Genomic DNA, 19,838 nt, shown 5'->3' with positions numbered 1-19,838 from the left:
GCTCCTCAGCTTGCACATGGCCTATTGTGGGACTTCTCTTTGTGATCGTGTGAGTCAATACTCCTTAATAAACTCCCTTTCATGTATACATCTATCCTATTAGTCCCGTCCTTCTAGAGAACTAATACATCTGCCTCCCCTATCATCTTCTCAAAGTATCTTTGGAGTATGGACTCTGGAAGAGAGAGGCTTACTGTTTGGATAAGATGGTCAGGCATCAATCAGGGACTTGCCTGATCTGTACAGTCTGGGCAGTAGGGTGGTCACTGCATTCGTCAAGTGGGCTTAATTAGTTCAGCTGCCTCCTGTTGATAATGCATAAACAATGTTTGCAACCTTAGAACATTAAAAACAATATGGGGGTTAATTGGGAATAATGGTACCCATATTAAATAATTGATTCACCAATAAACTAAATGTAATGCACACTTCACCTTCTTCACCAAGGATCTGAGGCACTCACCAGACACACTTGTAAAAAAGTAAACAAAAATTTTAAAGAGTGTGGTGATGGAAAATAGAATAGTAGGTTAGTAATCATGATGGTCGGGGTATTGGGTACTGGGCAAATTGAACACAAACATCCCATCAGGAGGGCCTGCCCAGACACTAAAATACAATGAATTTGACTCAGAAACCAAATTTGTCACCAAAACCAGTGATAAGAGAACTAGGGTTAGTTTAAAACTTTGATTAATCATGAGAGAGAAAAAAAATTGTTTCTTCCAGGAAGCAATGCTATTCCTATTATTGCTTTTAAAAGGAATTTCTCAAGTAAATATTCATAGCAAACAAAATAATAGATTTATAAACTGTTTCTTGTATTGTCAGTTGACAAAGGCCAGCTGAGTTTTCAAAAGGCTACTGGGTGAAAGCAGCTCTTCAGGGAGTCATCCATAACTAGATACAGTTTCCTAAACAGCTCACCCAAGCATACATACGAAAATGACAAACTAAAAAGAACACCTACTATAATTCTGGTACTTCTGATTCCTTCTCAATATGGTGTTGGTAAAATTGGCTAAGAGAAATGCTTCTGCCTTAGTTCTGATTCAGGTTTTCTTTTCTTTTTGTCCATGTTCTTTATAAATATTATGTATTATACTTGAATAACTATAGAAAATTTGTTTCTAATTGCTCTCGTTGAGATTTTAAAGGATATTTATTTGCTGCATTTTATTTATTTTTTTTAAGACAGGGTCTCACTCTGTCATCCAGGCTGGAGTGCAGTGGCACTACCTTGGCTCACTGCAGCCTTGACCTCCTCCTGGGCTCAGGTGATCCTCCCACCTCAGCCTCTTGGGTAGCTGGGACCACAGGCGTGTGCCACCACACCCAGCTGATGTTTTGTATTTTTTGCAGAAATGGGGTTTCACCATGTTGCTCAGGTTGGTCTTGAACTCCTGAGCTCAGGGGATCCTTCCACTTTGGCTTTGGCCTCTCAAAGTGTTGGAATTACAGGCATGAGCCACCGTGTCCAGTCTGCATTTCATTTCCTATGGCTATTTTCTCTCTTTGGATCATAGAACCTTAGTTTCTTTTTGAGATGGTAACTTGTAGAAGAATGGCAACATGATTTCAATAAGGTTAATAGACTCCCAATACTTTTATAGATGAGATGGAGGAATATAATTTGGGTGGCTGATTTGTAACCAATTGAATAACTCTATCCCAAGGATGTAGGCTGTCCTTCTGCATGGAGGACTCTGGCATGCTGTGAGGATCAGTTCATGTATAAGAAATGCAGAAGGAAGGGTAGTGGAGTAGATAGAGCTCAATTTTGGACATATATGTTGGAGGTTCATGTTGAAATGTACTTTATTAGTTGAATATATTGACTTGGGGACAGAGAGAAAGAGACAGAGAGAGAAGGGGTAAGAGGGAAGGGGGAAAGAAAGGGGAAGAGGAAGGTATCTCGTGATATAACAATTATGTAACAAGTGATATCTAAGCACTTTACATGTTATAACTCATGAGACCCTGGCAACCATGTCAGGGTTATCTCATTACAATCTCCATTTCACAGATGAACTGAAATATGAGTGGTAAACTACTTTTCCCAAGCCCACACAGCTGGTAGGTGGTAAGAACTGAGATATGAACCTTGCTTGAAGTTAGAGATTTTTGGCCATTAAGTCATAGGCATGTCTGAGTTGCTCAGGTTGTCTGGATGAACTGAGGTTCATCAATGTGTTGACTTTAGAGGTACAGAAAAAATAAAGGCCACATTTTTGGAGAATGTGTTCATAGCCTTCAGTCCCAAAAGCTTAGAAAGTGTGATATAGAGTGGGTAATAAGAAGAACATGGCAGACACCTGGGAACAAAGTTTCAAGAAAGTGGGAATGAAGCTGACATCCAAGGACCAAAGCAAGCAGGAAGGTGCCAGAGACAGCAGCAGAACCATTTCAAAGCAAGGATGGGTGAGAAAGCAGATGGCAGTGGATGGTTGTGCACCTGAAAACTTTCAATGCAGGGTAATCTAGAAGCTTGACCATGAAGCAGAGGGAGAAAGGGTTGTGGCTAGCTACTCAGGAAACCAAAATGAAGAGAAGGGTTTTAATCTTTCAATGAGAAAGGCTTGAGTGTATTTTAAATATTGAGTGGCAAACGGAGAAAGAAAAGGTGAAGATGCAAAAACAGAGGGTAATACTTGGTGAAAGGTTGTGGAGGGTGCAGGAACAGATGGACTCCTAAGCCCAGGTGCCAAGAACATCTTGGATAGAATTGCATTCTGCTTTAGGATGGAGGAAGGAAGTAATGATGAATGTATGAGCACAGCTAAATGTATAGGTAGGATGCCCATGCTTCTGACAGCTAAAAGAAAAAAAAAAGCAAAACAGAAATTAATGTATAGGTAGAGGAGAAAACTTTATGCTTTTCATCATGAGGAAATGGAGGCCCAGACAAGCTAACGAATTGGTGTAGGGTCAGTCTCACAGCCCTTTCCTTTATAAATCACCCAGTCTTGGGTATTTCTTCATAGCAGCATGAGAATGGACTAATACAATAGCACAGTAGGGTGCTGGTTATTTCCTGTTAGGTTGGTGCAAAAGTGATTGCGGTTTTAGACCGTGAATTTTAAATAATTTATTACTAGGTTCAAACACATCTTTATTAATCAAAATAGAAACCATTACAATCAACACATTTTTTGCCAACAAGAAATAAGTTTGTTTATTCCTATAGCATAACAATCTGTGCTTTGGGGCCAGGCGCGGTGGCTCACGCCTGCAATCCCAGCACTTTGGGAGGCTGAAGCGGGTGGATCACAAGGTCAAGAGATCAAGACCATCCTGTCCAACATGGTGAAACCTCATCTCTACTAAAAATACAAAAAATTAGCTGGGTGTGGTGGCACGTGTCTGTAGTCCTAGCTACTTGGGAGGCTGACGCAGGAGAATCGCTTGAACCCAGAAGGTGGAGGTTGCAGTGGGCCAAGGTTGCACCACTGCACTCCAGCCTGACGACAGAGTGAGACTCCGTCACAGAACAAACAAACAAAACAACCTGTGCTTCGGGATTCTATGAACTCTTGGAAAGCATTTTCTGTATCCTGCTCCTTGCGGAAGCATTTTCACCACAAAAAGTTGTCAAGATGCTTGAAGTGGTAGTCGGCTGGCGAAGGGTCAGGTGAATATGGTGAATGAGGCAAAACTTTGTAGCCCAGTTCGTTTGACTTTTGAAGCGTTGGTTGTGTGATGTGCAGTTGAGCGTTGTTGTGGAGAAGAACTGGGCCGCTTCTGTTGACCAATGCCGACTGCAGGTGCTGCAGGTTTTTGTGCATCTCATCGATCTGCTGAACATGCTTCTCAGCTGTAATGGTTTCGCCAGGATTCAGAAAGCTGTAGTGGATCAGACCAGCAGCAGACCACCAAACAGTGACCATGACCTTTTTTGGTACAAGTTTGGCTTTGCAAAGTGCTTTGGAGCTGTTTCTCAGTCCAACCACTGAGCTGGTTGCCACCATTTTCTGTAAAATCCACTTTTCATTGCACGTCACAATCTGATGAAGAAATGGTTCATTGTGCATACAATAGGAGAAGATCACACTTCAAAATGATGATTTTTAAAAATTTTTGCTCAGGTCATGAGGCACCCACTTACCGAGCTTTTTCACCTTTCCAATTTGCTTCAAATGCCAAATGCCTGTAGAATGGCCGACGTTGAATTCTTTGCAAGTTGTAAGAGGTTCAGCTTGGATGATTGTTCTCAATTGGTCACTGTCAACTTCTGATGGCTGGCCACTATGCTCCTTATCTTCAAGGCTCTCATCTGCTTTGCAAAATGTTTTGAACCATGACTGCACTGAATGATTGTTAGCAGTTCCTGGGCCAAATGCATTATTGATGTTGCGAGTTGTCTCTGTTGCTTTCTCAAATAAGAAAATTGCTCGAATTTGCTTTTTGTCTAATTATCATTTCCATAGTCTAAAATAAATATAAAATAAACAGCAAGTAATAAGTCATTAGCAAAAAAAAAAAAACCACACAAAGTGTGAAATGTGCATTAAAATGATGTATAACATAACCACATTTAAGAATGTATTCCAATATCAAATGGCAAATTTAAATAATGCAAAAACTGCAATTACGTTTGCACCAAACTAATACATGCTGTCTTCCTCCTCTTCCTCCATACTTTCATGTCTGAAAAGGCTGATTGATGCAGCATTCCTCAGGTTCCCTTGCCAGCTGGCTTTTGATTGGAAGTCCTTGTTAACAAAGAAGGAATGAGCCTTCTACTAGAGAACATAGCTGTGTTAAGATGCTCTCATGTGGCTATAAATACCTGAGACTAGATAATTTATAAAGAGTTTTAACTGGCTCTTGGTTCTGCAAGTTGTGTAATAAGCCTGATATTGGGCTCAGCTCCTGGGGAGGCCTCAGGAAGCTTACAATCGTGGTGGAAGGTGAAGGGAGCAGCAGGCACATCACAAGGCCAGAGCAGGAGCAAGAGTTAGGGCACAAGGTGCCACACATGTTTAAATAACCAGATCTTGTGAGAATTCACTCACTGTTGCCAGGATAGTACCACAGGAATGATACTAAACTATTCATGAGATATCTGCCCTCATGATCCAATCACTTCCCACCAAGTCCAACCTCCAACATTAGGGATTACGTGTCAACAAGGGATTTGGGCAGGGACACACATCCAAACTACATCAATAGTCATAGTTCTATTAAATTGGAAGCTAAGACTCTTAGTTACTTGGGGCTTCTTTTGCCACTGTATGTACGGCAGATTACTAAGGGGAAATTTTGTCTCTGCCCTCTTCTCCCCACTATTATCTATCTTCTGCTGTGTTTTACCCCAGAAGGCTGATCCCCGTGGGTTACATTACCCAATGGCTTCCACCAATAGAAGATCCAGGCAGGAGACAGAGAAGTGGGAGAGGCAGAGATCTGTCTTCCCTATTCACTGCTTGCCCAAAGTGGAAGCCCTTACAAGGCTTGGGTGACACTTTCTTCACCTTGGCCCTTTCTCCAGGTAGGTTCTGTGCAAAGCAGTCCCTGATACTGTGCCCTTAGGAGGTTAGCTTGGGAGTGTTCATGGGATGACCACTTGGGGTGGGCGAGTGAGAGGATCAGGATTGGGCAGAGTGGGCTAGGATGGCCCTGCAGTTAGTTGTCCCAATTTGGGGCACGTGAACTGGATCTTCATACCTCTGCATAGACCAGTCATTGCATGAGGCTGCCCCAGGGAAAGGGGATATACTTTCGGGTGAGGAAGTTCCCGTTAGGCAAGAACAGGTCCCAGAGAGGAATCTGGTTGAGACCTATTGGCCCCCGCACTTCCAACTGCTAGTAGATGAGTGCTCCATCCCTGGGGTGGGGAATCGAGGTGATGCTCCCTTCCAACCCTTTGAACCAAGGAGTTGTAAAGGTTTCCTGCTCTTGCTAGTTCCTGAGTGCCTCAGCACCTCTGGTTTTTGTTTCTTCATTAAGTTCTCTTAATTGAATCTTCTGAGTTGATCTGTTTCTTTTCAGGGCCCTAATATAGATAATAAAAAAGTATATAAATATATAAATAGAAACACTTAAATGTTCAAAAAGTTTAGTGGTCTAGAATAGAAAGACTTGATCTGGCCTGGGAGGGGAGGGCAAGTTTGGTCAAGGAAGTGACATTTGAACCAAAATCTGAAAAGCTAACTTAACAAAGGAGAGAGAGAAGGGAGAATGGAGGAGGCATTGAATCCATATGGCCCAGATCACAAGGCGGGCGGGGGCAGTACAGGACGAGGGAGACAGGGAATCAGCTTGAGAGAAAGGTAGGGACAACACTCTCTGGGTTTTGTGGACCTCATTTTTGTTAATTCAAAAAGTAATGGAAAAGCTTTACGGATTTTTGAGCTGGGGGAGGGGGACACAGTCAGATAAGCATTTTAAGACAATCTCTCTAGCTAATCAAAGACCAGTGTTATTTTTAATTTGGTGAGAAATTACCACTTGCCTATGTCTGTTAGAAGCAGAAAAGTCTCTTTTTTGTTTACTAGTCTCCAGACTGGCTGGACTGAGGTTTCTACCACTGGGCTAATCTTGCATATAAATGGCTAATCCTGCATATAAACCACAGTATTTCATGGACAGAAGACTGTTACATGCTATACCCCACAGTGCCTGTTGCATCTTTTTCGCATCATGGCAATTTTTTTTTCCCTAGCAGGTAAGATAATACAAAAAAATGTATTAATCATTAGACTTTCAATTCACGAACAATTGTACAATATATCAAAAAGTTGGGAAAGAATATAGTTTATACATTCCACTTGTTTTTAGAGTCTTTAAAAAGCACGCAAATGTCCACGATTTTTGGTCTTGGAATTGATTTAATAGAATTTCCCTTTAGATATTAATGAAAAACAGAATGGAGAATGTTCCTCATAATCACACACACACACACACACAAACACACAGCTTAGGCCCCCAGGGCTCCTTTCTGTTTTCTCAGATCCTGATGACTATTGAGCAGAGATGAACAGTCATGGGACAGGGCCCAACTGCTTAACTTAGGAAGTGACATTAAATTCTTCTTGGAAGAAGTTGGCACAATGTTTTTGTTCTGTTTTAGATGTTACTTAATGGGATGTTAGAAGGGAAGTTGTGACTGATGCATCAAGAAATGACAGCTACCAAAATCACTTACGAAATTTCAAAGTAAATAGCTGAGGACTGCTTAGATGCTCAATCACACAGGCTACAAAAGACTCAAGTGACTGCAAATGGAGGAGGGCTTTTGAGAATTTATTTGGACAGGGCTGTGCTGAGAGTCCCACCCTCACCCCACAATGGGTGGGGGCACTGGCATCGAACACCAAGCTGAGTGAGAAGGGCTTCTCCAGGCCTCCCAGGGAGCTTGCTGGCTGCTCCTGGCCAACAGCAGACTGGGCCTGACTCCCATCGGAGGAAGGCCAGCATCCTAGGGCAGCCAGTGGAGGGTTGGCAGAGGGCCGTGCCTGGGAGGTCACTGTGCTATCTTCCAACCACACTGTGTGAGTCTCAGATACCATATGTGGAATCCTCAGCAGGAAGGTCAGCTTGAGGTCATTTTAAAAGGGATTCTTCTGAAAAAGTCTCACTGAAGGGTTGACAGGACCCTGATGCTGAGAGTCTGTGTGGAGGGGACAGAAGGAAAACCAAGGTTGGGGTAGAATAAGCAGCTAGAGAAAATTCATTGCCAGTGTCAGGAAGCATGGCCAAACATTCCCAGTGAGGGCTCACAACAGTGTTCACGGAAGAGTCACTTTCAAATACCCACCAAGCCCAGCGTGGGTGATGCCTTTCCACCAGAGGTCCAGTTCACTACATGCCTTCCTGCGGCCTCCACCCCTCTTTCCCCTTACCATGGCTAGCAACTGGGCCATGGGAGGGTGACATGGGGGAGGAACAAAGCTCCTTGTCCGCACTTCTGCCCACAGGAGGCCCCTGGTGGGGAAGGGGACAACATTTTAATTACTGAATTAAGAGCAGGGTTTTTCTCTTAAAGTAACAGGATTTTCTATTACCTGAGAGAATAAACAAGTTACGGGACTGCTTGAGTTTCATTCTGTGGAAGAGGAAGAACTATCCTCATGGAATAGATTATTAAAGGGATAGCAGAAGACTAAAAATTCAGTTGCTTTTATGGACACACCCATAAGTCCTGTTAATTCCATGTGTTGGTTATATATAGAATTTCCATTCTGCTTGTGGAGTAGTGAAATCATTTTATCAAAAAAAATTCTATTGATATTGCCCCAGGATGACAAATTTACAAAAACATGCTTGCCCTCTTTTTATTAGTTTATGTGGCTAAATCATAATTCTTTTCAAACCAATGGGAAAGTCTTAAGGAAACAGAAGATGGAATAAACTAAAGGACAATGCTGGGCTGGGTGCTATGGCTCGTGCCTGTAATCCCAGCACTTTGGGAAGCTGAGGCCGGTGGATCACCTGAGGTCAGGAGTTCAAGATGAGCCTGGCCAACATGGTGAAACTCCATATCTATTAAAAATACAAAATTAGCTGGGTGTGGTGGCAGGCACCTGTAATCTCAGCTACATGGGAGGCTGAGGCAGGAGAATCGCTTGAACTCAGGAGGCGGAGGTTGAAGTGAGCCGAGATCGCCCCATTGTACTCCAGCCTGGGTGACAGAGCGAGACTATGTCCCAAAACAAAAAACAAAAAACCCACAATAGACTGTTAAAGCAATTAGGAAGTAAATGTTACACCTAAGGGACTTGTATCTAGAATATTCAAGGAACTATTATATCTTGATAAGAAATGGACAAAAATTTGATTTAATAATGGCCAAGAATCTGAACAGACATTTCTACAATGTTATCTTTTTTCAAAGAAGATAAAAGGTAGCTGATAAAATCATGAAAAGATGCTCATTATCACTAGCTATCAGGAAAATGCAAATCAAATCCACAATGAGATATTATACCCACTAAAATGGCTGTAATAAAAAAGACATTAAAATTAGTGTTACTGAGGATGTGAAGAAACTGGAACCCTCATACATTGCTGGTTGGGAGGTAAAATGGTGCAGTCACTTTGGAAAACAGATTGGCACCATGACTCATCAATTCCACTCCTCGGTATGTATCCAAGAGAAATGAAAACACACATCCACACAAAAACTTGTACACACATGTTCACAGTAGCATTAATCATAATAGCCAAAAAGTAGACACCCAAATGTCCATTAACTGATGAATGGATAAACAAAATGTGGCATATCCAAACAATGGGATATTATGCAGCCTTAAAAAAAGAATCAAAACTGATCCATGCTACTCCACGGATAAACTCTGAAAACATTACACTAAGTGAAAGAAGTCAGTCACAAACAATCACACATTGTATGATTTCATTGATATGAAACCTCTAGAATGGGCAAATCCATAGACACATGAGTGGTTGCAATCGGCTAGTGATGGTTTGGGAGGGAGGGAACTGAGGACTAAAGAGAATTGTTTTTTTGAGACCAGTGTGATTAAAATGTTGTAAAAGTGATCATGGTGATGTTTGCACAACATTGTAAATATACTAAAAAGCACTACATACACTTTAAATAGGCAAATTATATTGTATATAATTTTTTTTTTTCCAGAGTCTGGCTCTGTCGCCCAGGCTGGAGTGCAATGGCACAATCTCAGCTCACTGCAACCTCCGCCTCCCAGGTTCAAGTGATTCTCCTGCCTCAGCCTCCAGAGTAGCTGGGATTACAGGCCCCCACCACTACGCCTGGCTAATTTTTGTATTTTTAGTGGAGACTAGGTTTCACCATGTTTGAGACTAGGCCAGGCTGGTCTCAAACTCCTGACGTCAGGCGATCCGTCCTCCTCAGCCTCCCAACGTGCTGGGATTACAGGCATGAACCACCGTGCCCGGCCATATTATATATAATTTAAAAATGTTATGCATGGTCCACTATATGGGAGTCTCATGACGACAGGGACAGAGCCTGCTTTGCACATTACCTTACCTCTAGCCAGTGTCCAACACACAGGCACTCAACTAGTATTTCTTGAGGAAGCAGCACGCTTTTATACGGTTCCTGATGTTTATCCAGTGTTTCATAAATTGCAAAGCATGTTTTTTTTCACAGACAGCAGCAGTTCCTTTGAGCCTCATAACAACCCCGAAGGTGGTCCGAGTAGGTGATATGAAACTGTTACTGGCCCACATTGTAAAAAATGAGGCGCTGTACAACAGGATAAAGACCAAAACAACACCACCACAACCCGTATCTGTCTACTAAGTTTTATCTGGAGGAGCTCTTTCCCAGGCCCATTTGTCTCCCACTGCTCCTGTGCCCCAGTGAGGGAACGCGCTTCTCATTACAATCAGCGCTGCTCTGGGAGACTGACTCCCAAAATGCCATGAAACAGAGGAGCAAGCAGGGTCAACTGGAAAGCAGAAACCAAAGAACCCAGATTCCTTTTCTGAGCAAACACAGCGATGGGCTAGTGAGATTTTAGCTTGGGGATACTGGACCCAGTCTTCTCAAATACTTCCTACCAGAAGGTTTGTGTTAGCGGGTGTCCCATGACCACGATCTCAATAGCATGTAGCTTACCTATCTTCCAGGCTCCGAATTCAGGGTTCTAGGTTCTAGTTCTCCACCCCTAACTCACATGCTTGGTGAAGAAACCCAGATTAGTCACATTTCAGATTGGACCTTTCCAGCTGTAGTAGCAGGCAGTCACAGGGGGAGTTACCTTGCTGGAAAAAACTCACTGGACGCCCCCTGAAAAGAGGTCTAGAGAAGTTGTTCCGATTCGGACGCTGATTCCTAGTCGGTTACAGAACCCCTGGCCACAGGACATTTAAAGACGTTCTCTTTGAGGTCCACCCGGGCGGCCCAGAAGCGTTGGCCACCTTCCAGAAGGGAAGTGGGAGAGACCGGGGGACCCCGAGGGGCCCGGGGCGTTCCCCGCCGGGCGGAGCGCTCCAGACTGCGAAGCGCTGTGGGCAGGGGCGCAGGTGAGCAGCGCGAGCAGAGTTGGCCGCGGCCGTCCTGGCGCCTCCGCCTCCGCGGCGCCCGCACTGCGCTCCACCCCGGCCCGGGGGGCGGGCGAGGGCTCTGCCCCACCGCCCGGGGGCTGCCAAGGGGAGTTGGGGCGGCGACGTGGGCGTCTGGGGACTGTGCGCCCGCGCCCGCCCCGGCAGGGTGCGCTGAGGCGCCGGGGCCGCCACTGGCTGCGGGCGCTGGGCGCGGCGGCCGCGGGAGCCGCAGGTGGTTCCCGGGCCGGCCCTTTTCTCCTCCCCCTTTCCTTTCTTTCGCCTCCCCTCCCTCTCGCCCGGTGTCGGCGGCACTTCCCTCGCTTCCTCCTCCCTCTCCAATCCGGAGGGAGGGAAGGAGCAGCCAGCGCTTTCCTGCCCGCCTGCAAACTTCAGCGGGACTCGCGGCTCCCCTCGCCGCCGCGGCCGCCGCCGCCCGGCGCTGCCCCTGGAACTTCCTCTAGCCGCGCGGCCCGGGAAGCCCTGCGGGTGGAGGAACGCCGCCGGGCGCCAGGCAGCCGCGGCTCGGACCCAAACCCTGTCCCGCGCCGCCCGGGTGCCCGCCCGCCCGCGCGCCCGTCCGTCCGTCCGTCCGTCCGTCCGTCCTTCCTGCTCGCCCGGCCTCTCCCTTGCGGGCAGGGGCCGCCAGGCTTCCCTCAGCGCCCCGCCGCTGCCTGGGACTTCCTTTGTGTTGGATGCAGGCTCGCGCCCCGCGCCGACGGGGGGCGGACTGAAGGATCCCGCGCCGCCGGCCCGCCCCCGCCATGCCCTTCCACCAGAGGACCCTGGAGCCCGCGCGGCTGCGCCGGCCCGTGGCGGCGGGGGCCGGGGCTGCGGGCGCGCCTCTCTTCCGCTCGCTGGAGCAGGTCAGCTCGCATACCCTGGGCTGCCTGCTGGCGCAGCTGGCCGACCTGTCGCGCTGCGCCGGGGACATCTTCGGCGAGCTCGAGGGCCAGGCGGCCGCGCTGGGCCACCGCACCGCCGCGCTGCACCGCCGCCTCGACGCCCTGCACGCCGCCGCTGTGCGCCTGGACCACCGCCGAGTGAAAATCCGTGAGTGGCCGGCGGGCCGGGGGAGGGGAACCGGTCGGGAGGCACCCGGAGAGCTGCTCCCGCCCGCCCCCTGGCGGCCCGGGGTCGGCGCGGGGGCAGCGGAGCCCCGCGATGTCGGGGTCTCGAGTGGGGACCGCCGGACCCCAGCGGGAGGCTGGGCAGGTGGCAGGGGCGCAGAGCGCTCTGTGACTCGGACTCCTGGAGGGTCTTGGCTGCCTCGAGGGAGTGGGCGCGGAGGGTGGGAATTGGGCTGGCCCAGTCCCCCTGTCCGCTACTTCTGTCTGTGTCTGTCTCTGTCTGTCTGTGTGGGAGGCTGAGACGAGACCGGCGCTGTAGACAGAGGAGGAGCCAAGGCCGTGGGAAAAGGGTCACAGGCAGGTAGCCTGTTGGAAAAGCTAGGGGAGAATATACATTTGGGCTTATAGTAGTTACAGTTTTGGAGACTTCAGGACGATCCGTTTGTAAAACCCTGGGGATGTCGGCGAGCGTTGGGGCTGCTTGCCCCCTCTCTTCCCGCCTCCTACCTGTGTTCTTACCTACTAGCAGAACTATGCAGACTTTAAGGGTTTTCCCATTTGGCGCTGAATTTTCTTTCTTCTCCCAGACCCATCGGCTGTTTGTGATTCAGAAGACCTTGACCTTGAGTTCAGGCTCTGAATCCCATTCATCTTTGTCTGGCTTCCTCCAACTCTGAAAGTCAAGTCTGTGTCCTGACATAGTGATCTCTCCGATCATCCATTTCATTTCAGCAGCTTAACTGGCTCCGGTGAATGAAGCAACTGGAATTTCCTGCTGGACCAAAGCAGAGAAACTTTCAGTGTGATGTCTCTGTGGTTTCTCCCTTTTAAGTACGTGAACTTGGTCATAATCCTAAGTGTAAAGAGTAAATTGGAGATGGTTGATGGGTTGCTGGGTGGGAGGGGAGGTGTTGGTGTAACACACGCCTAGATTTCAGCAGTTCTGGATGAAATAGCTTTTTCTCCTAGAATCACTTCATATGCAATCTCGAATAGCTCGTTTTCCAGCTAGCTAGAAAAACTTAGCTATATTTTAACTACCTTACAGCCTAAGAGTTCAAAATTTTCAATTACTTAATTTCAGTGAGATTGCTTGCTATAATACATCTTTCTCCAAGTTGTATAATTATCATGTGGCAGTTTTACATTTTTGTGTTCATCTCTTTGATTGTGCTGTCAACACATTCATATGAATTGTGGACAGTTCCCAACCTGGGAGAGCCTCCCCCTCCAAGAAAAAAAAAAATTCTATGGGGAAGAATCAAAATGATCTCATAAAGTTGTTGACATAATCAGAATATATCTACATAATGTGAGTAATGACTTCATGCATATGGTAGGATATACTGTCCTAGTAGGATGTCATGGTCTACACGGCAATCAGGAGTTGCTTCTAGCGTTTTCTGTGTAGGGTGTAGGCGCGTGGGAGAACCAGAATTTCACCCTTGACAAGGAATGTGATGAGCGAGATCTGATTGATAGGTGAATTGATCTATTGTGGGAATTAAAAAACAAGAGGAAACTCCCTGAAGGTCAAGAACTCCTTCCTTTACTAGTTTGGTTTTATACTTAAATGTATCACTTTTCTCTATTCTTTAGTACATATGCCCCAATAGGCTATTGTCCATAGCCAGAAATCCCCCAAATTCTCCATATTAACTAAGGTTGTTCTAATTACAGTGACTGAAATAACTCTTTTCAAAACTTTTCACAAGTTTGTTTGAATCTTAAATGGTTGTGATTTCATATCTGTGGTCCAGATTGGAGTGCAGTGGTGCCATCTCAGCTCTGGGCACCCTCCGCCTCCTGGATTCAAGTGATTCTCCTGCCTCAGCCTCTAGAGTACCTGGGATTACAGGCACCTGCCACCACGCCCGGGTAATTTTTGTATTTTTGGTAGAGATGGGGTTTCACCATGTTTGTCAGGCCGGTCTTTAACTCTCAACCTCAGGTGATCCACCTGCCTCGACTTCCCAAAGTGCTGGGATTACAGTCGTGAGCTACCATGCCCGGCCCCATTTTTTGTTTGTTTGTTTGTTTGTTTTAAGTAATCATGCAAGAAGGCTTTTTATTGAATATAATTATGCCTGAGTATAAATGTACACGTAGAGAAGAAAGCTGACTATAAAGGCATTAATTTTTGTGGTTTCTTTCACCTTCACACACTTTGCTTTTTTATATGCTAAAAAGCAGTGAAATGCATTACCATCTGTTAGAATTCTTTTAAAACAATGCCTCAAACCTTGTTCCTGTGTAAAAACTACAGTTTGAAGTCGTTTGGTACCATTTTAGGCAGGTCTCCAGAATAACATACTCCATTAGTATGGATGGCTAGACTTTTAGACTTGGAATTGACCATAAAGGCCATCCATTTCGTGAACTCTTACCCAGAGAGGAAATCCAGTCCAAGAGCATTGCAGTTAATTCACCCCAGGTTAGGCTGTGGGTTAATGACACATCCGGGCCTGAAGCCCAAACCTTCTCATTGTCTCGCCTGTAGTCCCACTGCCTGTGTTCCTTCCCTTTAGAAGAGTGTGGGGCCAGGCACAGTGGCTCATGCCTGTAATCCCAGCACTTTGGGAGACCGAGGTAGGTGGATCACTTGAGGCTAGGAGTTCAAGATCAGCCTGGCCAACATGGCGAAACCCCGTCTCTACTAAAAATACAAAAATTAGTGAGACTATCTCAAAAAAAAAGTGTGGAAATGGGGAGCAAAGTTTAGATACATTCCTTAAACAGTCCTAAGGATAACTGTGACCGTTAATTCCACCCTTCTTGTCAGATAAACCTTTTAATGAGTCTCCCTAGGAGCAATTAACAGAATCCAGCAGTTTACCAGAAGCCTTTAGCAGTTGGGGACAGCGTATTTCAGTGACCAATAATAGCTCTCTACCATAAGAAAGGATGTGAGAATGTCAGTGGAACAATTTAAAAAGAGGTATAGACACTCTTTGTGATACAGAGACAGTATTTTAGTCCTGTGGGCTGGCCCTGCTGGCCTCAATGGTCCTCAGAAGTATTTCATCAAGTTTGCCATTCCTCAAAATCTCATGGGTAGAAAGTTATCCAAAATAATTTTTTGTCATGCCTTGGGGAGAATGTTCATTGAAGACTCCTACTTTCTTTCCCAGACACCCCCAGGTTGAGGGAATGTTCCTATGGCATTGGTTCACCTCGATCATATTTACCAAGCGGACTTCTGCACTGGTCTGCCAGACAGCAGGGACCTTTGAGGTCCAGGATGGCCAAGTCTTTGTTTTTGTAGAGCTTAGAACAATGCCTGGATGTAATAACTCAATAGATGTTTGAATTGAATGAATACTTAGTGACTTAGTGCTTACTGTCAGGAAGAATAACTGTAAAAACCTGAGGAAGGAGGACAGATCTTTTGAGGCAGGTGGATCTGTTGAGGCCAGGAGCTCAAGACTAGCCTGGCCAATATGTCGAAACCCCGTCCCTACGAAAAATACAATACTGCTACCAGTGTAAGTGATCCAGACAATTACTTTACAAAAATAAAAATGTAAACTATTTCTGCCTTTAACCTTTAATGCTTAACCACCAATCTCTGCTCCTGTCTGTAAAAGTTGGACTTCATTAATTTTGCTGACACAGTAAGTTCTCATGGAAAATAGTGACGATAGCCAGCAATGTGAGTAGTTACTTCTTGGCTCTGTAAACATCAAAATAGACTTTGCTAAGCAGAAATCAATAGACACTCGATCTAATAGTCCTGTTTTTTAATTTTAATTTTAATTTTAATTTTTTTGAGACGGAGCCTTACTCTGTCGCCTGGGATGGAGTGCAGTGGTGTGATCTCAGCTTGCTGCAACCTCTGCCTCCCGGGTTCAAGCAATTCCCTGCCTCAGCCTCCCGAGTAGCTGGGATTACAGATGCCCACCACCACGCCCTGCTAATTTTTGTATGTTTAGTAGAGACGGGGTTTCACCATCTTGACCAGGCTGGTCTTGAACTCCTGACCTCATGATCCACCCGCCTCGGACTCCCAAAGTGCTGAGATTACAGGTGTGAGCCACTGCGCCTGGCCCCTGTTTTTATTTTTAAGGTCTGTGTGATGGGGTTTGCTTTCTCTCTAAAAATATTTTGTTGAAATAAAATTTACACACCATACAATTCACCCACTTAAAGCATACTATTTGGCTGGGTGGGGTGGCTCACACCTGTAATTCCAGTACTTTGGGAGGCCAAGGTGGGCTGATCACTTGAGGCCAGGAGTTCGAGACCAGCCTGGCCACTATGGCGAAACACTGTCTCTACTAAGAATACAAAAATTAGCTGGGCACAGGGGCACATGCCTGTAATCTCAGCTACTTGGGAGGCTGAGGCATGAGAATCACTTGAACCCAGGAGGTGGATATTGCAGTGAGCCGAGGTGGCACCACTGCACCCCAGCCTGGGAGACAGAGCAAGACTCTGTGTCAAAAAAAAAAAAGTGTACAATTTAGGGGTTTTCAGTATATTTACAGAGTTGTGCAACCATGACCACAATTTTAGAACATTTTTGTCACCCGAAAAGAAACCCCATACTCATGAGTAGTCATTCCCCATTTCCTGTCAACCCTCCCATTCCTAGGCAACTGCTGATTGCTTTCTGCCTGTATCGATTTGACTTTTGACTTTTCTGGACATTTCATACAGATGGAATCATGTGCCTGGCTTTTTTTACTTAGCACAGTGAACTTTTTGAAGTTCATAATTTCTTTCTTTTTATAATTAAGACTTTTATGATTGAAAAAGTATCATTCATATTTATTACTTAATTAAAAACCTTGTGAGATAGGAGGGAAGGCCAGGTTATATTATACATATTTATTACTTTTTAATTGATACATAATAATCGTACATATTTATCACTGTACATTTGCAAATACACTGTACATTTGCATAAACAGGCCTGAGAATTTGGCAGACACAGTAGGCTCATACTTCTGAGGAGTAATTTTAGGTGTTAAGATGCATTCTCATACCTCACAACAGACTGTCCCCTCACCTAACCAGAGGGTTGGCTGGTCCTGATGTCAGCATATCTTTGCTTCTTCCTCAGAATACAAGGCACTTGTCAGAGTTCTAAAGTCAGAGACTTCACTGCACTTTTTTTTTTTTTTTTTTTTTAATTAGAAAAGAGACGAGGTTTCCATACATTGCGCAGGCTGGTCTGGAACTCCTGGGCTCAAGCAATCCTCCCTCCTTGGCCTCCCAAAAGAACTGGGATCGCTGGTGTGAGCCACCGTGCCTGACTGACTGCACTTCTAAGAAAAGGTTGTGTGGCTGTTTTTGTGCCTGTCCACTCATAAAGGTTTGGCATAAGATTTGCTTTCACTGACACATACCACATGCTAGAGAGGATGTTGGTGGCTGTGTGGCCCCACCCCCCTCTAATCCCAGTTCCTCAGTTTATTAAAAGAAACTGACAGTAGCTCAGTGGTCGGATTGCACCATCAGGTTAAGGAGGCCAGGTGATTCCTCTACTTGACTAACTTTAAGAACTGCTTGGAACTTTTGTTAAAATTAGAGTTTCCCAGACCCTTCCAAAGTCCTGTTGAACCAGAGTCTCCAGTGTGTTTAACAATGCCATGCTGTCCTTTGGCCAGGCAAATTGAGGAGCACTGCAATAGTCTAGAAAGCTCATTGGATTAGGAATTGGGAGACCTGAGCTTGGCTTCACCTCTGCCATTTTCTAACACAGATTTTGAGCAATTTATTCAACATCTCAAAGCCTTAGTTTTCTTATCTGTAAACAGGACCTTGACAAAAATAATTTCTACTAGCCTTTCCAATTTTGGCATTTTGTGATTCTACTGAGGGATTTAAAAAGCTTTTATTTATTTTGACAAAATAAATAGGAAAATTAAAGTTGCATATATTTATGGTAAACAACTTTTTTTTTTTGTTTAAAGACAGGATCTGGCTGTTGCCCAGGCTGGAGTGCCCAGGCTGGAGTTCAGTGGCTCAAGTGATCCTCCTACCTCAGCCTCCCTAGTAGCCTGGACTACAGGCACATGCCACCACGCCAGGCTAATTTTTAGATTTTTAATAGAGACAGGGTTTTACTGTGTTGCCCAAGCTAGTTTCAAACTCCTGGGCTCAAGCATCTGCCCATTTTGGCCTCCCAAAATGCTGGGATTCCAAGTGTGAGCCACTGTGCCCCACCAACATGATATTTAGATATATGGATATATATTGTGGCATGGGTTAATCAAGCTAATTAACATATATACATTACCTCACATACTCTTTTTTTTTGTGGTAAGAACACTTACAAGTATGCAATACATTGTTATTAGCTATGGTCACCATGTTGATTATAGATCTCTTGAACTTATTCCTCTTAACAGAAATTTTGTATTTTTTGACCAATATCTCTTCAATACCTTCTTCCTACAGCCCATGGTAACCATCATTGTACTCTCTGCTTCTGTGAGTTTCATTTTGACTATTTGATAATACTATTTGAAGTGGATACTATTATTATTTCTGTGTGACAGATGATATAACTAAGGCACAAATAATTTGCTTGCCCACGTTGATAGCTGGTAAGCAATGGAGCTGGGCTTTGAACCCAGACAGAGTTCAAGTTCAGATGAATTTGTAAGTACAACTTTGATAAATAATCCCTTTGATTCTTTTGATGAGGGATTAAAAAAAAACAAAAAACTTTGTGTCTGAAATAAACTCTTCATGACCATATGGACTCTTTTTACATTTAAAAATTATTTATTTATTTTAAGAAATTGGAGTCTCACTGTGTTGCCTAGGCTTATCTCAAACTCTGGCCTCAAGCAATCCTCCCGCCTTGTCCTCTCAAAATACTGGGATTGTAGGGGTGAGCCAGCACACCCAGCCTGTATGGGCTCTTTTAGCTAATATTTTATTCACATAGAATGCGTGGATTGTCACGTGTTGAGGGATTAGTCACTTGCCAAGAAGATCAGGCAGGTACTTGTTTCTAGTTTGTGTGTATTCTGCCTACAATACATTCATAGCTTCCTCCTCAGCTTTATAAAGTGCAACGTCATTATGGAAAGAGAATTATGTTTAAATGCATTTGTCAAATATTCAGATTTCTAGAGGAGTTATTTTTTGAATTATGAGAGTATATCCTTTAAATCAAAACATCAGTCTCCTCATTGACTTTTGGGTATTGGGAAAATAATAACCTGGCTTAAAAAGCTACCTACATTTAGGTTGAAATTATTTATCTAGCAGTAATCTAGTTTCCTGCTATATTAAAGCAAAACCTAATATTAACATTTCAGCTGTATATATTTTAAAATCTAGACTAGCAAAGGAAAAAATTTAACAAAAGAGAAACATTTGAGTTTCTTAATATTTTGGGGAGACAATTCAGAAACAAAAATAATGCAGTATTTGCCTCTGGCAGTCATTTTATTATCTTTAAAAAACCAAGTTTTTCCAGCAGTGAAGGTGTAAAAAGAAAAAAAAAATATCAAGTTTTAAGTATAAAATAAAATGGCTTGCACCTAACTAGGCCCCGAGTAACTTACTTAATTTTGTTTCTCCTCAAATTGGTTTCTATCCTGGAATGAATGACTTATGCAGGAACTGAAGTTCAGATACAGCAGGAGGGTGCTGACCGCCATCTTGTCCCACATGCCGGTTTCATTTGTGGTCTGCACTTCTCACAGTGCGCACTTCAGCTGCACTTTGGGCAAAGGTAGAAGAGCTGGAGCTTTGTGTTTGACTGAGGAACTCTCTGAGAAAAGGAGCTTTCAGCCGCCCCCCCCACCCCCATTT

The 19,838-nt window shown here is 44.7% G+C and overlaps 1 protein-coding gene across 1 annotated transcript; it reads right to left on the bottom strand.

Annotated features, from left to right (window-relative positions):
• Positions 1-7,226: 7,226 nt before the first annotated feature.
• Positions 7,227-18,511, bottom strand: LOC144340605 (uncharacterized). The gene is made up of 4 exons (XM_078001032.1): positions 18,455-18,511; positions 11,904-12,316; positions 7,760-7,926; positions 7,227-7,612 (listed from the first exon to the last, which is right to left on the bottom strand). Exons 1-4 carry the CDS (start codon positions 18,509-18,511, stop codon positions 7,551-7,553), a joined length of 699 nt encoding a protein of 232 aa, XP_077857158.1. The 3' UTR covers positions 7,227-7,550.
• Positions 18,512-19,838: the final 1,327 nt, after the last annotated feature.

Source organism: Macaca mulatta, chromosome 4 (genome assembly GCF_049350105.2).
Source record: "Macaca mulatta isolate MMU2019108-1 chromosome 4, T2T-MMU8v2.0, whole genome shotgun sequence".
Classification (NCBI taxonomy): Eukaryota; Metazoa; Chordata; class Mammalia; order Primates; family Cercopithecidae; genus Macaca; species Macaca mulatta.
The sequence above is the reverse complement of the archived record's forward strand: the minus strand, read 5'-3'. Positions and strand labels throughout refer to the sequence as shown.

Excerpts from the sequence above, each read along its gene's own strand:
- LOC144340605 (XM_078001032.1), bottom strand. The coding sequence starts at position 18,511 with ATGAAACTCACAGAAGCAGAGAGTACAATGATGGTTACCATGGGCTGT. Across the intron at positions 12,317-18,454 it reads CCATGGGCTGTAGGAAGAAG|CGGACAGGGGGACTGGGCCA; the intron begins GTATTGAAGAGA and ends AGACAGAAGTAG. Across the intron at positions 7,927-11,903 it reads TCCCCGGCGCAGCGCGACAG|GGGCCTCCTGTGGGCAGAAG; the intron begins GTCGGCCAGCTG and ends CTTCCCCACCAG.